Raw genomic sequence first — 15,546 nt, forward strand, 5'->3', positions numbered from 1 at the left:
CCAATTTTTACAAAGGAAAGACAAGATTGTTCACCATTCAAAACAAGAGGATATTTTTTACATGCTGTATTTTAACTCATTGATCTGTGCTGCAACACTGTTGAAACCTGTATCCATAGGAATCCTCACATTGATTAGCCTATGATTTGCACTCAGTGTACAGTGAACAATAAACTCAATGTACTCTGTCAAAAATGCTTTAACTGAATTGCTTTTCTTAAAATATAAGATGGAATAGGTTATACATATTTGCTGCATTGAATCTTTGAGTTAAAGTATTTCAACAGTATGTGAACTAGTGCTTGAAAATACCATGTCAATGTAAGATACAAATGACATGATCAACAACCTCATCAAATAAAGTGTTAACTAACAGAGTCATAGAATCATACAGCACAGAAACAGACCCTTAGGGCCAACCAGTCCATACCTACCCTAATCCCAAACTAAACTAGTCCCACCTGCATGGTCCATATCCCACCAACCATTTCTTAAAATGTTGTTGATTTATGATAGATTGGGACTGAAATAACAAGTCAAATAAAATAATTTGTATTTTGTGCAAACTCTACAATAGAACAGTAATCAGTTTTTGTGTTATATGCAATTTGATCGAACTCGTGATTCAGAAATGTTAGGTTTAAATTCTATGATGTCAATATAGTCAGTTTTAAAATATCGGCTTTAATTCCAGTGATAGGACCATAATGAATGACAGAAACATAAGGCTTCAGTAATCTGAATCATCTCACAGTTTCAGAAGTACAAGGTTCAGTGGAATATTCACTAGCTCCTTTCCAGCACTGTAAAGTTCAGCAAACAAATTTCATTGCTTTTATCTGGGTCATTCTCTGCCCCTTCCTTTACTTTAAGGATGAAGGAAAAAGTCCAAATGAAGTTTAGTCCCTCATCATTCTGTTCCTGGCCCCATGTACCTCGTATCCCTTAGTAATTCTGGATATCACAAACCTATTGATCACACACTTGAAGATAACATCAGTGGATACTTGTGGAATGAGAAACCAAACACTCAGCACACTTGCTTGAAGAAAAGATTGTCAATTTCATTCCTGGAGGGTCTGGTTCTGACTTTTTTTAAAACTATGTTCTCTAATCCTAGATTCCCTAACTCGCAGAAATAGTTAATCTATCTTTGCTGACCCTTTAATATCATGGAAAATCAGATCAAATGACCACTTTAGAATTTCTAAATTCCAGAAAATATAATCCTAATCCATGTAATCTCTCCTGGTAATTAAATCTTTAAAGTCCAGGCACCTTTCTGCTGCACTGTACTCCAGCTAAGCTCTATCCTTTTAAGGTGGGATACCCATGACTTTGTATTTAAGGCATGGGTTTGACCTCCTTATACTCAGATCCGTTCAACAACACACCATCAACCTTTTCTTTAGTTCTGTATTTGCATGCAACAAATAATAACTGAGTGTTTTGAGTTGTATGGATGTTCTAGAATTGTTTCTGGTGGCACCCTGATGTCACAGAATATTGTGAAATGAATTTTTCACAGGCAATGGATGAAGTGGAGACTATTGTACCCCTTAAGGGAAAAAAAATGGATAAATATTTCAAGCAGAGGGTGATGCATTAATTGTCTTCACAAAGAAGTGACACATGCAAAAATGGCGGAATAGTCTAACAGTTTTTAAAAAAATTTCTTGTGCTTCTTTATGATGAAGACTTCCAGACAGTAGAGTACATTCAACTCAGTTAAACACTTGAACTTTTCAACCACAGTTGTTTTAACACAATGGACGTGTGTGTGTTTATGTGGGTGGCAGGGGGTGTTGTGCAGAGGCTCCTTTGTAATTAGAATTCCGCCAAAGTGGAATCCCTGAGGGGAAACTCATGACCAACCAACAGATAACTAAGAGCATTGACCATTACAGAGAATGATGCCAACTTCATAACTTACATGGCTTTTTTAAAAAAAAAGAAACAAGTAAATTAGAGTTACTGTTGCAGACTTGTAGTTTTGTGGCCAATTTTGTACTTACCAAGATGAGGAATGTTGGTGCAGAACACTTCTGACATTTAGACAAAATATCAGGCAATCCTAGGTCACGAGTGACTGTGGACTGTGTGACAAAGTGCTCACCAATTTGTTTCCACCTAAGAAGATCTCTGATTGCATCTCTGCTACATTTTATCATTTTCTTCACAGGATTCACCAGTTTTGCATTTCAGTCTTGCACTACTTTCTATTGGATTGCTACCATTTGAATTTATTTCATACAGGATCACAGTGTCAATCAGAAAAGAAAGGATTTAGACTAACAATCTAGATTGCATTAGAACCATAGGCTCAAGATTTGAAAGGCCTGCAGCTAACCCACTGTGTGCCATCCCTGTGTGATTTCGCATTCCCATTGCCTGCTTTAAAGCCAATTATTACAATGCAATTGAATGACCTCAGTTATAACAGAGCAAGCAACCAGCCGGAGGTTACCCGCAGTCTTTCTACAAAGGGCATGACAACTTTGAGGTGTCTTCTTTGTCTCTGTGACAATAAGAGTCTCTGTTTAAAACAGACCTGGATGGATCATTTGCTGTAGACAATGAGGCTTTTTGTCTCATAGAATTGCTATTAATGGTAGAGAATAAGAATCTATTGATAGGATTTTGGAATGTGATCAAATTGGAAAATGTGTGAAGACTTTGGACTTGCTACAACAGTTTTTTTTTCCCCCTTTGAAACAATGATTCCCTTCAGTGACTTACAAAGTGAACAAGTTGGAATGCTACAGGAATAATGTGAAGAGCTAGACAATTAATCAAAGAGTTTCAACATTAAAGGGCCTGAATACGAAATCGATTATTATGAACACATTCTTTTAGTTGTATGATTGATTCCAGTATTTATTTCATCTAATTACTTAAATAATATTGAATGCTGAGGAACTAATTTTTGCAAGCATAACTCAATTTGGGTTTATTTTGAAGACACATTTGAAATTGATGAACTCATTGAGACAGGACCTCTTTGGTTTATGACTTTCAGTCATTTGATGAACTCTGAAATGAAAACAGAAGTGGTGAATGCAGGAAATACGAGGTTGATCAGAAAATGTAGTGGGAACTGACTAAAGTTTATGTTTCAGGTGCAGATACACTCACAACACATAAATTGGTCCCATTCTCTCCACACATACCAGTTGAGCTGCTGAGTGCTTCCAGCATTTTCTGTTTCTGTGTCCAGTTTCTGCAGTGTTTGGACTTCTGCTGATCTTGAGAGACTAAGTCTTAATGGCATGCGACTATCAGGGTGTTTCAGTGATTGTGGTAGATTTTGTAAATTTGCTGCCCAATGTCACTGGGAACACTGTCAATGTGAGAACAAGTGCACCCTCCCCTTTCTAAGGCAGCTAGGGATGGGCAAATCTATGGGTTCTCACTAGATTCATTTACAAAAAAAAAGCTGAAAAGAGTCAGTATCAGCAGCTAATTTTGAAACCACAAAGTTATAGTTTCCTTTTCATCATCTGTGTGATGATCTGCCAGGGCAAATTGACACCCCATCATAGAAACCAACCAGTGTCTGAACTGTTCAAGTCGGAAAGTGAAAATGCTTCCCTACTTCCCATTTCTCAAACATAAAGCAGATGGAGCAAACATTTTACATCATTGATCATTTTACAAAAAGTATTGACGTTAGTTCTTTTATTAAGAGATTATTTTCTCTATCTTTGGGGAAAATATGCTTGTGATTTGTTTAATTGCATCCTTTAACAGCAGTGTTTGTGGCTTCTGTTTATGTATACCTTATTATCTCTATATCTCTATCTACCCTGTAAGAGTTTTTGTATCAACGTATGCATCTTACTTTATCTTTATATCTGCACCTCAAGCTGTTAGTTCACATGTGTAACTAACTGTTCCTGTTTATCGTTCTTAATGTAACATCTCAGAGGGTTTGTGATTGAGGGACATGAGTCTTGGGGAAGGTGAGCAGAGTGCTTCAGGCATCGCCTTTCAGAGAATCTCTGTGAATGGGATTCCGGATTATCACGAAGCTGGAAAAAAATTAACTGTGGAATCTAACCCAGAAATAGGAGCCCATCCAAACTGTGGGCGAGCAGCTCTTAGCTCAAGCTCACTGTATTCACCAGAAAAGCTGTACCGGCTCACAGGAAAATAAATATAAACCCCGCCTGTAGCATTTCCTCATTTAGAAACACTTTTTAATAAGCTGAAGGTTATTTTGCTGCTCTGCCTTTATTAGAGGAAGTGTAATCTCCACTTGCACATAGGGTAAGGGAAAGAAGTGAAGGGCAGGAGCTAGGGCTCTGGAAAAACTCAACCGTTGGTCGTGCACAGGTCATCCATCCATGACTTTGCCTAAGACTTTTGACTTTTTATCCAGGGATTGGGGTTTGCACTGTATTTTGAGGGCTGCTATGGAAAGGATGAGAGTTGTTGGTGTTCAGTTAAACTAATTAGAAGTTCAGCAATTTAGCAGCTCAGGTCATTCAAAGGCCATGAAAACCTCAGCCCTCCATTTCCCTCAACATCCCCTCTACCCTTCTCAATAACCACTTATATGATCAATGGTGTTTTTATGCCATTCTATATATCCTTTATAATCACTAACACTGTGTTAACTATATGCAGTCATTTGGAGTCTTGCAGTAGCAATGGGAGTCATTTTAAATCATTGTAAAAGAAAATAAATCTTGAATTCAAACATATATTTTCTGACAAGTCAGTTAAAAGTGTCGACTCCAGCATAAATAGATCATAATCACTTAAAGAAGAAGGGCTTATGCCTGAAACGTCGATTCTCCTGCTCCTTGGATGCTGCCTGACCTGCTGTGCTTTTCCAGCAACACATTTTTCAGCATAATCGCTTAAATGCCTATTGCTTTGTAAACAAACAATAATCACATCAAAGGCATACTCTGTTATTACAACCTGTTAAATCTGTCAAATATTTGTGGATCAATAGATCATTTGTTAATCATTGATTTGTCATAAGCTTTTGAAATTCAGCCAAGCATTCTTAATAGGTATACCAATCACAACAAAAGGTTCCAGCTGTAATGCTTGAAACTGACAGATCAACTGGCATCTCATTTCCATTTCTAAGCAGAGAATGCGCAAGTCAAAAGGCAGAGCAGCTGCCAACATTTCTTTCCACTTTTAAAAGCATGGCTTTAACATCCAGTACTGGCAGATGATTTAAATCATGGTGCAAAACATGACAGCAAAGGCTGACAAGATTTCTAAAACATATGTTTTTAATATGTTATGGCACTTTTTACAATTGGAAAAACATTGAAATGCATGACAGCAATTATGCAATGCTGATCAATTAAGGACCAATGCCTAAAATGAATCACTGCATTAGAAGGTATACACAATGTGGTAGAGCACATAATTGTGATATGTGAAGGACCAAACCATTTCACATTTAGGTTTCAGAATTCCTGGTTCATTACACTTCCCCAGTTATCGCAGTCTTTCCAAGGATACTTCTCTGTAGGTTTTCCAATACATTGCATCACCACACAAATTTGATCCTGACAAATCAGCATCTCTATTTCCATCTGTTGATAGAAAATATAGCAACCCTGTGATTTTCTGAACAGACTTCTGTTGAGACAGAGCCCCATATCTGGCCTAAAAAACACCATAGCCTAACTTCTTAGCCTTAGGTGATTGGCACAGGGTAGTGTGAATGCTGTGAGAGAATAATTATACATGGGATTGGCATGGACCAAATGGAGATTTTGGCCCCGGACTCCATTAGGCAAGTTTAGTGACTCTGCTTGTGGTTGAAAACCACATGGTGGTATTCCAGCCAATTCCCTGTCTCTGATCCCTCCCTGGTGTGATATGTTGCAAGAAGCAAAATTTTTTCACACCAGCAAGTATTTTGGATCAGGAATACTGCCTGGAAATGTGGTGGAGGCAGGCACAATGGAGGCATTAAAGAGGATATTGGATGATTATTTGGATAGAAATAGTTTGCAAAGATATTAATGGAAAAGCAGGAGATTGGCAGCAGGAAATGACATACGTTTGAAGGTCTGGCGCAGTCACAATGGACAGAATGGCCACCTGCGCCATAATGATTCTGTGTTTCAGGAACTTAACCGCACTTTTGTTATTTGAATGGATCTCAGAAAGTTGCCTCTCAATCCATAATCATGTGGCCATAAGATCTGATTGAGGGGAAATTGTTGGCAATGTTTAATAATTGGAGAGCTGTCTGAACTGTCTGTGAGTTTGGAAGGATGTGTGGCGAAATAGTACTTGCTTCACACCAGAGCAGAGCTGAAATAACAGCATGCACATGTCCCTGAGGGATGGGAGGTGATTGTTTGCTTACAGCTTTCAAAAACCTTTATATTAAAATGGTAGGCAACAGTATTGGTGATTAATAGATATTTAAAGCAATCAATAGCATTTTACGCCTGGGGCAAACAGCTTTATGAATTTACTGTTAATTAGGGATTTCTTCATAACACAGCCTTCAGATCGCATCATTCCAGTTCCCAAGGTACTGGAGAGCATCCACCTTCCCATAGTTTTCCTGAAATTTGGGTTTAACTGAGGCAAATCATGGAATGAATGTACACAAATGTGGATCTTTGTGGATAGTGGACTGTATTCAGCCCTGCCCTTAGTTTTCCTCTTGAGTAAAAAAGCCTGAGGAATGGTTTCCTTTACAAAAAAAAACAGTGTCATTCTAACTGTACAACAGGGGTACAGTTATTACTGTGTTTCCCTAAGCAAGAATATGCTGTGACAGAACTCTAAAACGACTCAGGCGACTGACTGTGTGGAGTTTGCACGTTCTCCCCGTGTCTGCGTGGGTTTCCTCCGGGTGCTCCGGTTTCCTCCCACAGTCACAAAGATGTGCGGGTCAGGTGAATTGGCCAAGCTAAATTGCCCGTAGTGTTAGGTAAGGGGTAAATGTAGGGGTATGGGTGGGTTGCGCTTCGGCGGGTCGGTGTGGACTTGTTGGGCCGAAGGGCCTGTTTCCACACTGTAAGTCTAAAAAAAAACTTCCAAATGCAGTGAATTTTGAAAGGGAAGATGGGCATGCAGGTTTGGATGTTTAGAGTATGTGTGTGGTGCCGCTCTGTGGTGACTTTGAAGCATGACACACCATATGTCTACTTGATCAGTTTGCCTCCAAAAGTCCCTGAGCTAACACTACCACAGAGGGAACTATTTTAATAGGATAGAGTGATCAGAACAAAATGTGAGTCAATGAGATTGCCGGGCAGGTGGAGCTCCCAATGTGTGTTTGCCTGCTGGGGATCGCTTTCCCTTCAACCCTCTTGTTAATAGCACCCAAAATAAATGCTGTCCCACAGGCGGTTGCTTGTTTATTCTATGCTGAAACCCTTTATCCACAACTATCTCATCCCTAATTGCCCTTGGGAGTGTGGTGGTGAACTGCTGTAGAGCTGGGTAGCTGGCTGGACTTTTTCAGAGGGCAGTTGGAATTGAGGGTTTGGACTGGGACAAGACAACAGATTTTAAAGTATGTTAATGAACCAGATGGGTTTTTACAACAATCTGGTAGCATTGTGGTCGCTTTGTCAACACTATCAGATGCTTAGCACTGCTGCCTCACACCACCAGGGAGTCAGGTTTGATTCCAGCCCCAAGTGTCTGTGTGCAGTTTGCACATTCTCCCCATGTCTTGTGAGTTTACTGCAGGTGCTCTGGTTTCCTCCCATAGTCCAAAAATGTGTGTTTTAGGTGGATTGGCCATGCTAAGTTGCCCCATAGTGTCCAGGGATGTGCATGCTAGGGGGTAGGGTAGGGAGATGGATCTGGGTGGGATGCTGTTTGGAGGGTTGGTGTGGACTCAGTGTCCTACTTCCATTCTGTAGGGGTTCTATGATTTGTTTTTCCCCAAACATATTTAATTAACTGTTAGTAAATTCCCCAGCTGCCCCTGGTGGGATTTGAACTCTTTTTATTTTGCTCAGGATCATTAGACCATGTCCCTTGACTACTCATTCATGCTAGTAAAAAGTGAGGTCTGCAGATGCTGGAGATCAGAGCTGAAAATGTGTTGCTGATTAAAGCACAGCAGGTTAGGCAGCATCCAAGGAACAGGAAATTCGACGTTTCGGGCCAGAGCCCTTCATCAGGGATGAAGGGCTCTGGCCCGAAACATCGAATTTCCTGTTCCTTGGATGCTGCCTAACCTGCTGTGCTTTAACCAGCAACACATTTTCAGCTACTCATTCATGCTGCCTTTCTATCTCTAGAGATGCGAGAAGCAGACGAAGCACATTTTTATTTCTGTAGCTTATTCTTCCTGGAACAGGTCACAAGCCTGAAGCCCGGATGTAGCTGGAGGGGCACCATTCCACATCAAGCCTGACCTCTCCCGTCATACTGCCCTCTAAAGGCAAATTGGAAAGATTGGTAGTTACAATTGGTAGTTACAATTGGTAGTTACAGGTCACAAGCCTGAAGCCAGAGGCTGTAGCTGGAGGGGCACCATTCCACATCAAGCATGGCCGTCCAGGTGACTCTCCCCGTCATACTGCCCTCTAAAGGCAAATTGGAAAGATTCAAAGATTGGTAGTTAATCTTCCCTGACCACCAAGTCCTGAGTTTCTAACTCAACTAATACACGTATGCATGCATGACACTATAAGACGTCCATTTACAATTATAGTTCATTAACATTGGGATGGATTCGGTCCACCTCTGGTTGGTGATGGCCCCATTGGAACTCCTTCCCCAATGGAATGGTGGGTCTACCTGCAGCAGTGGTTCAAGAAAGCAACTGTCTACTCCCTTCTCAAGGGTAATTAGGGATGGGTCATGAATGCTGGTCCAGCCAGCAGTGCTCACATCCCATGAATAGATTAAAGAAAATTGAGCAGATAGGTATTGTGTCACTGCACTGTAGTTGTATTTGCCTGCTCATTCCCTCCCTTTCCCTCAGTCACCACCTCCTGGGGGAGTTGCGGAAGATGGGCGGGTTATTAGGTATTGACAGTGAGGGGACGAGGGCAAATGTGTCACAGAGGCAGATTATAAGAGAACCGAATGAGAAAATGAGAGATGCAAATTAATTGATATAGTATTGTGATATAGCTAGGTTTTCTGATGATTAGTGGAGGTTACAACTAATTGACATAGTATTGTGATATTGCTAGGTTTTGTGATGATTAGTGGAGGTTATAATTAATTGATATAGTATTGTGATATAGCTAGGTTTTGTGATGATTAGTGGAGGTTCGTAAATCTGTGGAGAAAATGGTAAGAAACCTGCCATTATTACAAGAGGATTGTAATCTTGGAGCAAAGGTACCTTACTGCCATTACAAAGCACCTCAGTGAGACCACACCGAGGGTATTGTGTGCAGTGTTTGTCTCCTTGCCTACAGAAAGATATAGAGGAATACAATTGAAAGTTCAGCAACTTAATTTTGAGATGGAGTGATTGTCACGAGGAAAGATTAAAAGTCTCTTGCTGTATTCGTTGAAGTTTAGAAGAATGAGAGGTGATCTCACCCAGGAATGAAAAACATTCTTGCAGTCTTTGACAGGGGAGGTTGTTTCCTTTGGCTGGGATTTTGAGAGTCAGGGAACACAGTGTCGGAATAATGGGCAGGCTGTTCAGGACTGAGATGAAGAGGAACGTCATCAATAAGAAGGTGGTGATTCTTTGGCATTTTTAGCCACAGAAAGGTATGGAGGCTCAGTCATTGTATATGTTCAAGACAGAGATCAATAGATTTCTTTATGCTTTTATATGAAAAGGCTAGGAGGATATCTGGTATTGAAGTGGAAGATCAGCCATGGTCTCATTGGATCGCAGAGGGCTAAATGGCCTATTCCTACTCTTGTTTCCTATGTTCTTTGGAAATGCTTAAATTACAGTACAAAAGTATGACCAGCTGTTCATGTCACCTTGATAAATGAATGCAAGTAGAAGTATAATCTTTGTGGGTATACAGCTGGGTATTATCCAATGAAATTCAGGCTACTTTGTAAGATCCTTTCCAGGGAGTTCTGGTTGTGCAGCTGTGTCCTGCCTGACGTCACTGTCCTTTGCTTCCCAGTGGTGTGTGCGATTACAGTGTTACCTTGCTGAAATCAATGATTAATGTGGTGGTTCCATATGTGCTGATAGCAGGTTGAAGGTTCTCGCAGAATGTGCAGTGGGTCAGAAGGGTACGACCACCGCTCCACAACCCATTCATCACTTCGGCACGTTTTATTGCCACAGTGACAATCACAGCCACGCACGATCATACCCTCACCTGGTGAGCATTCGATTGTGGGTAATTTCATGGGTCAGTAGACAAGTAGTGACATCCAGGACCATAAGATGAATTCCTTCTGTCCGGTAGCTCATGGGAACTGAAACTAACTGGAACCTTTCTTACTACTACCCTGACTTGATCTATTGCTAATAAAGATTAGGCATCAAATTCCAGGAACACTTAGGACCATAAGATACAGGAGCAGAAGCAGGCCATATGGCAATAGAATCTACTCTGCCATTCAGTGAGCTCATGATCATTCTCAACTCCACTTCCCTGTCTATTCCCAGTAACCCTTGATTCTCATGCTGATTAAAAAGCTATCTGTCTCAATCTTGAATATACTTAATGAACCAACCTCTACAGCCCTCAGCAGTAAAGAATTACACAAATTCACTACCATCTGAAAGAAGAAATTCCTTAAGAGGGCAGCTCCTTATTTTGTGATTATGCCTTGTGGTCCTAGACCCTCCCCCAAGGAGTTGTAGAAAAGGTAAAATTCAAGATCTGTGAGGTAATGTGACACTTAAGAACTAAAGGTCATCATTAGACAGGAAGGAGGAGGCCTGTCGCCAGGTTGACACATGACACAAACAAACACGCGAACACTCGCACAAACATACATACACAAACACACAAACAAACATACATACACAAACACAAACATACACGCAGACACTCACACAAATATACATACACAAACACACATGCAAACACTCACACAAACATACATGCACAAACACACACACAACCCCCAACCTTTCCAAATTTAATCTGTCAAGTGCCCCACATATCTCATCTATGTCACTCAGTACCAAACAAGCTTGACTTTTGTTTTGCCTTTATGGAAATTGATGACGAGCAGGTTAATGCAAAGGGCATGTGTGTCTTTAACCCCCGATCTTACAGTACATACTGCATGAGAGCAGTGTCCTATCAAGGTTGAAATTTATTACTTGCTGTAAATGCCTTAACCCTCCCATAGTTGTCAGGTGCTGAAAATATATTGTAAGTTTGCAACTTTGAAGTGAGGATGTGATGACATGTAGAAAAATAATCACAAAATGAACTCCTTCCTGCTTCGAGGACAAGGTAAAATTCAAGATCAATGAGGTAATGTGACACTCAAGGACTAAAGGTCATCATTGGAGAGGACAGAGGAGGCCTGTCACCAGGTTGACATGCACACACACACACACACACACAAACATTTACGCAAACACAAACACACATACACAAGCACACATGCAAATACTCACACAAACACAAATACTCACAAACACTCACACACAACCATAAAAGCAAACACACATTTTGATTCTGACCTCCTGCCTACACACTAAAATTAGGGAGGATGTGGGAAGCATGGTTCCTTGGTTGTTTCCTGTGCTCTAACTCCCTGTTTAAAGTAGCAAGAGGAAACCTCAGTGCTTAAGATAAGCCAGGTGATAAAATATTGCAAACAAAGATTGATTTCAATATAGAATAAAACCAAGTCATTAAACACACAGTGCTGCAATAAATACAACAAGAACAGGTCAGTTGGCAGCAATGAAATAGCATGGTGGTCCTAGAGACAGACATCATAGATGGTGGCATAGTGATAACATCATTGACTAGTAACCCAGAACCTCAGGTTAATGTTCTGGCAGTTGATGAAATTTGAATCCGATGAAAATCTGGAGTAAAATACCAGTAGTGACTAGTATTAGCCACATTAATAATAGCCATATAACTATTGTTGTAGAAACCAATCTGTATCACTTTCTTTCCTGTGATGGAAGGAAATCTGTCATTCTTACCTGGTGTGAACTACGTTTGACTCCAAACCTGCAGTAATATGGCTGCCTCTTATCTCCTAGTTAGGGAATAAGTGCTGGCCTGGCCAGCGACACCCATATCCCATGGAATGAACAGAACGAATCTAGCTGTTTATTCTCCTTGTCATCAAGCCACCCCTTCACCCATGATCCATGTTTCTGACCGCGTCCAGATTGGGACAATTGGAGGACCGCCCACCAACAGGCAGATAGGTTTTCTTGCTGTCCAGTCACTGACCTATCTTGCCTACTGGAGAGACAGGTAATTGGGGTGGTGTCGAATAGAGGCCCTTAAGTGGCCATTAATTGACCACTTGAAAACTTTAATTGACACCATTTGATTGCTGGCAAGTCTAGGTAATCGCCTATGGGTCTTATCACCCAGCGTTTAATTGCAGGGGTGACAAGGAGGAGGTCAGTATTTGACCGTGGTCAATTATTCCTGCTTCTCACCATTTCCAACCAGGGGAGATGGGGAGGGAGCATTCCACGCAAAAAGTCATTATGATGCAGTGGGCCATTCATCTATTCCATGACAGCTCTCTCTAGAGCAGTCGTATTATTCTCGTTTCCCTGCTCTATCACTGTGTCCTTGAAAATTCATTTCCTTCAAGCATCTATTCCACTTCCTTCTGAAATTGTTCCTCATTTCAACTTCTACCTAGTAGTGCATTCCGGGTCATTACCATTCGAATAATAAAATAAAATACTACATAAAATGTTTCAACAGCAATATGACTTCTTCAGAACTTTTCAATTCTGAGGAAGTCATATTTAACTCAAAGTTAACTCTGTTTCTCTCTCTACAGAGGCTGCAAGACCTGCTGAGTCTCTCCAACAATTTCTGTTTCAGTACCACTTGATTAGTCCTGGGTATTATTTACACTGTGCATTGACTCTGCTGTGGCAAGTGGGAGGGATATTAACAGAGCTGGTACTTTGTGTGAGTAACCACCATGTGTTTTTGTCTAATTCAGGGTCAAGCAGATCTCCTGAAGCATGCAAAAAACGAGGCGTTGGATAACCTGAGACAGATCCACTATGCAGCACAGTCTTGTGGCATCAGTAAGAATGGCTCAATGTCTCCAGACCTGTTCAGAACAAAGGGGATCCTGGAAAGCATTCCTGAAAGTGAAAATACAAGTGACAATGGGTCTTGCTGACCCCAACGGACATGGAAATGATAGGAAATTGTAAATAATACACACTTACACGTTCACATTCTTGCTTGAGCCCTCTCAGCCACTGACAGGTGATTTTGTTAGACATGTATTGGATTTGACAGTAGCCTTAATAACATTTCATCCTAGACACAAGGCCATGTACTCTGCAGTGGTGCTGCTTTTGGGAGTCACCACGACTCAGTGCTCGAGAGCAGTACTAGTCTCTTAGTTGTATCAATGACAGCACACCCAAGTCAATGTGTGGCTCCCCAAGTTGCTCTCGGCGTAGTTACAATGGCGGGACCTGAATATAAGCCTGTAGTTCCTTCCACATGCAGTGAGCTCTTAATCTTAATTGTGCCACTGTGGACACTGGCTAAGTGGAAGCTAGCTCTTTCTCTCTAGAAACCAAGGGGAAACAAAAGTCCATAGCATCAATAAATGTCAATGTTGAATAGTTGCATTTTAGTGAAATACTGTTACATGGAAGCTGGGGTACTGTCTCTGGATGGAGACTTAGCGACAGATGGAGCAGCAGGTCTGCTGGAGGTCAAAGGCCCCATTATATTCTGGATACTTTCCAGGTATATTTCAGCAAGCAGGTATGATTGAGAAATCTTATGTTATCATGTTACGTTTTCAGCTATTGACTCGGGTTGGGTGACAATCTAGCCCAAACAATGTAACAAAATGTATCTGGAAGCTTTATTGTAGGTCAACCATGTGTGCCACATTCCCAACGATATTTATCTCAGTTTGAATCTGAGATTGGAAATCGAGCTCCTTTTTTATCACCAGCAACGCAAAGCAATCATTATTTCAGTGGAGAGGAACAATGCGTGCCTCCACTGTAAATCAGTCACTGTGCTCCCATTTCAGTTTCACTTCAAAGGCACTCGTCAGATCCAAATCACTGTCTCAATTCCGGGTTATTGTGACTAGACAGTTATAAGGAATCTCATTTCCACCCACCCAGTAATGTGCATCTGTGTAATAAAGCCATGCAAAATAATATTTATGTTTCTCATTCTGAATTTTGACATAAATTCTGAAATCTCGTTTGCCTGTTTACTTCAGCTGCTGAGCAGGAGTGAATGAAAGTCATTTACCACCTAAACAGGAGTCATTTCAGTCATGTTAATAGTCATATCCTTTAAAACTAATGAACTACAATGCTGGTAGATACCTCTGGACTTGACACAGCGGTAGCATTTGACCACCCATGTATAAAGAAGATGGGCAGAAGAATTTTATTTTAGTATTTTAGTTTTTTGTTGAGTTTTCCAGTGATGTCATTATGCTGCTATTAAAGATAAAGCATTATAAATAAAGTAACTGTTCTTCCAGCTATATGGAGTGTAATACTTGGCACAATTCAGCGCGAACAGAGGGAATTGGTTGAAAATGAGTGATTGCCATGCATTCACTGATGCAGCCAATTGTGCTGTGATTAAAAATGATTTTTTTTCCTCTAATGGAATAGAAATTACAGGTTACAAAATGCCAGCCATGTGAGAAATTTTTAGAATTTTTGAGTGAATAAACATCTTTGCCCAACATGACAAGAATGTGTAACTCACTCCCACTGGTTGAAGTGAATTGTATATCAGCATCTAAGGGGATTCTAGACAAGCATGCAAGGGAAAAGGGAAGGTTTTTGTGGTGCAGTGGTAGTGAACCTATTTCTGAGCTAGAAGATCCATGTTCAAGCCCCACTTGTCCCAGAGGTATACCATAGCATGTTCAACCATCGGGGAAAAGAGAATGGGAGTCATGTTGGTAGATCTAGATTGAAAGGATGGGAGAGGACACAAGACTGGTTATGCTGAGTGTTCTTTTTTTGTATGCTGTGAATCTTATGTAATTTACTATTCCAATCTCTTAACTGGCTTTTGCTTAAGAAAGGACTGTTATGGACCAACAACTCAGGATTCATGACTTTAAAATCATTGGCAATCAATCCAGAGAATAAACAAGCAGATTGTTTTTCACTCTGTTGTCAAGATCAGGGCTGTTTAAACTGAAAGGTGGTGGAAGTTACTTCTGTAATTAATTTTAAAGGACAGTTTGGCAGGCACTTGGGATTGAGAGACTTTCAAGGTTGCAAATGGGGATGTGGGACTAAGCACAACTGCTATTAAAGATACCTCCATTGGTGTGATAACATTATGGTCCTAAAAGGTAGCATGCTGTAAATTAAACCCCGTGGAGTCACCCCAAATGTTAATTTTTTTTTCCCTTTTACAAGTATGCACAGTGCCCCAATTTACTTTTCTTACCACGGCTGATAGAAAG

The 15,546-nt window shown here is 40.6% G+C and overlaps 1 protein-coding gene across 1 annotated transcript in view; it reads left to right on the forward strand.

Moving 5' to 3' along the window:
- plcl5 (phospholipase C like 5) overlaps window positions 1-14,560 on the forward strand; it is a 222,898-nt gene extending 208,338 nt beyond the window's left edge. Inside the window, exon 6 of the mRNA XM_060848861.1 lies at window positions 13,066-14,560. Coding sequence (XP_060704844.1) covers window positions 13,066-13,251 — 186 coding nt within the window. The 3' untranslated portion in view covers window positions 13,252-14,560. The remainder of the gene's footprint in view (window positions 1-13,065) is intronic.
- The last annotated feature ends 986 nt before the right edge of the window (window positions 14,561-15,546 follow it).

The sequence above is a fragment of the Hemiscyllium ocellatum genome, chromosome 32, assembly GCF_020745735.1.
Source record: "Hemiscyllium ocellatum isolate sHemOce1 chromosome 32, sHemOce1.pat.X.cur, whole genome shotgun sequence".
In the NCBI taxonomy this organism is placed as follows: Eukaryota; Metazoa; Chordata; class Chondrichthyes; order Orectolobiformes; family Hemiscylliidae; genus Hemiscyllium; species Hemiscyllium ocellatum.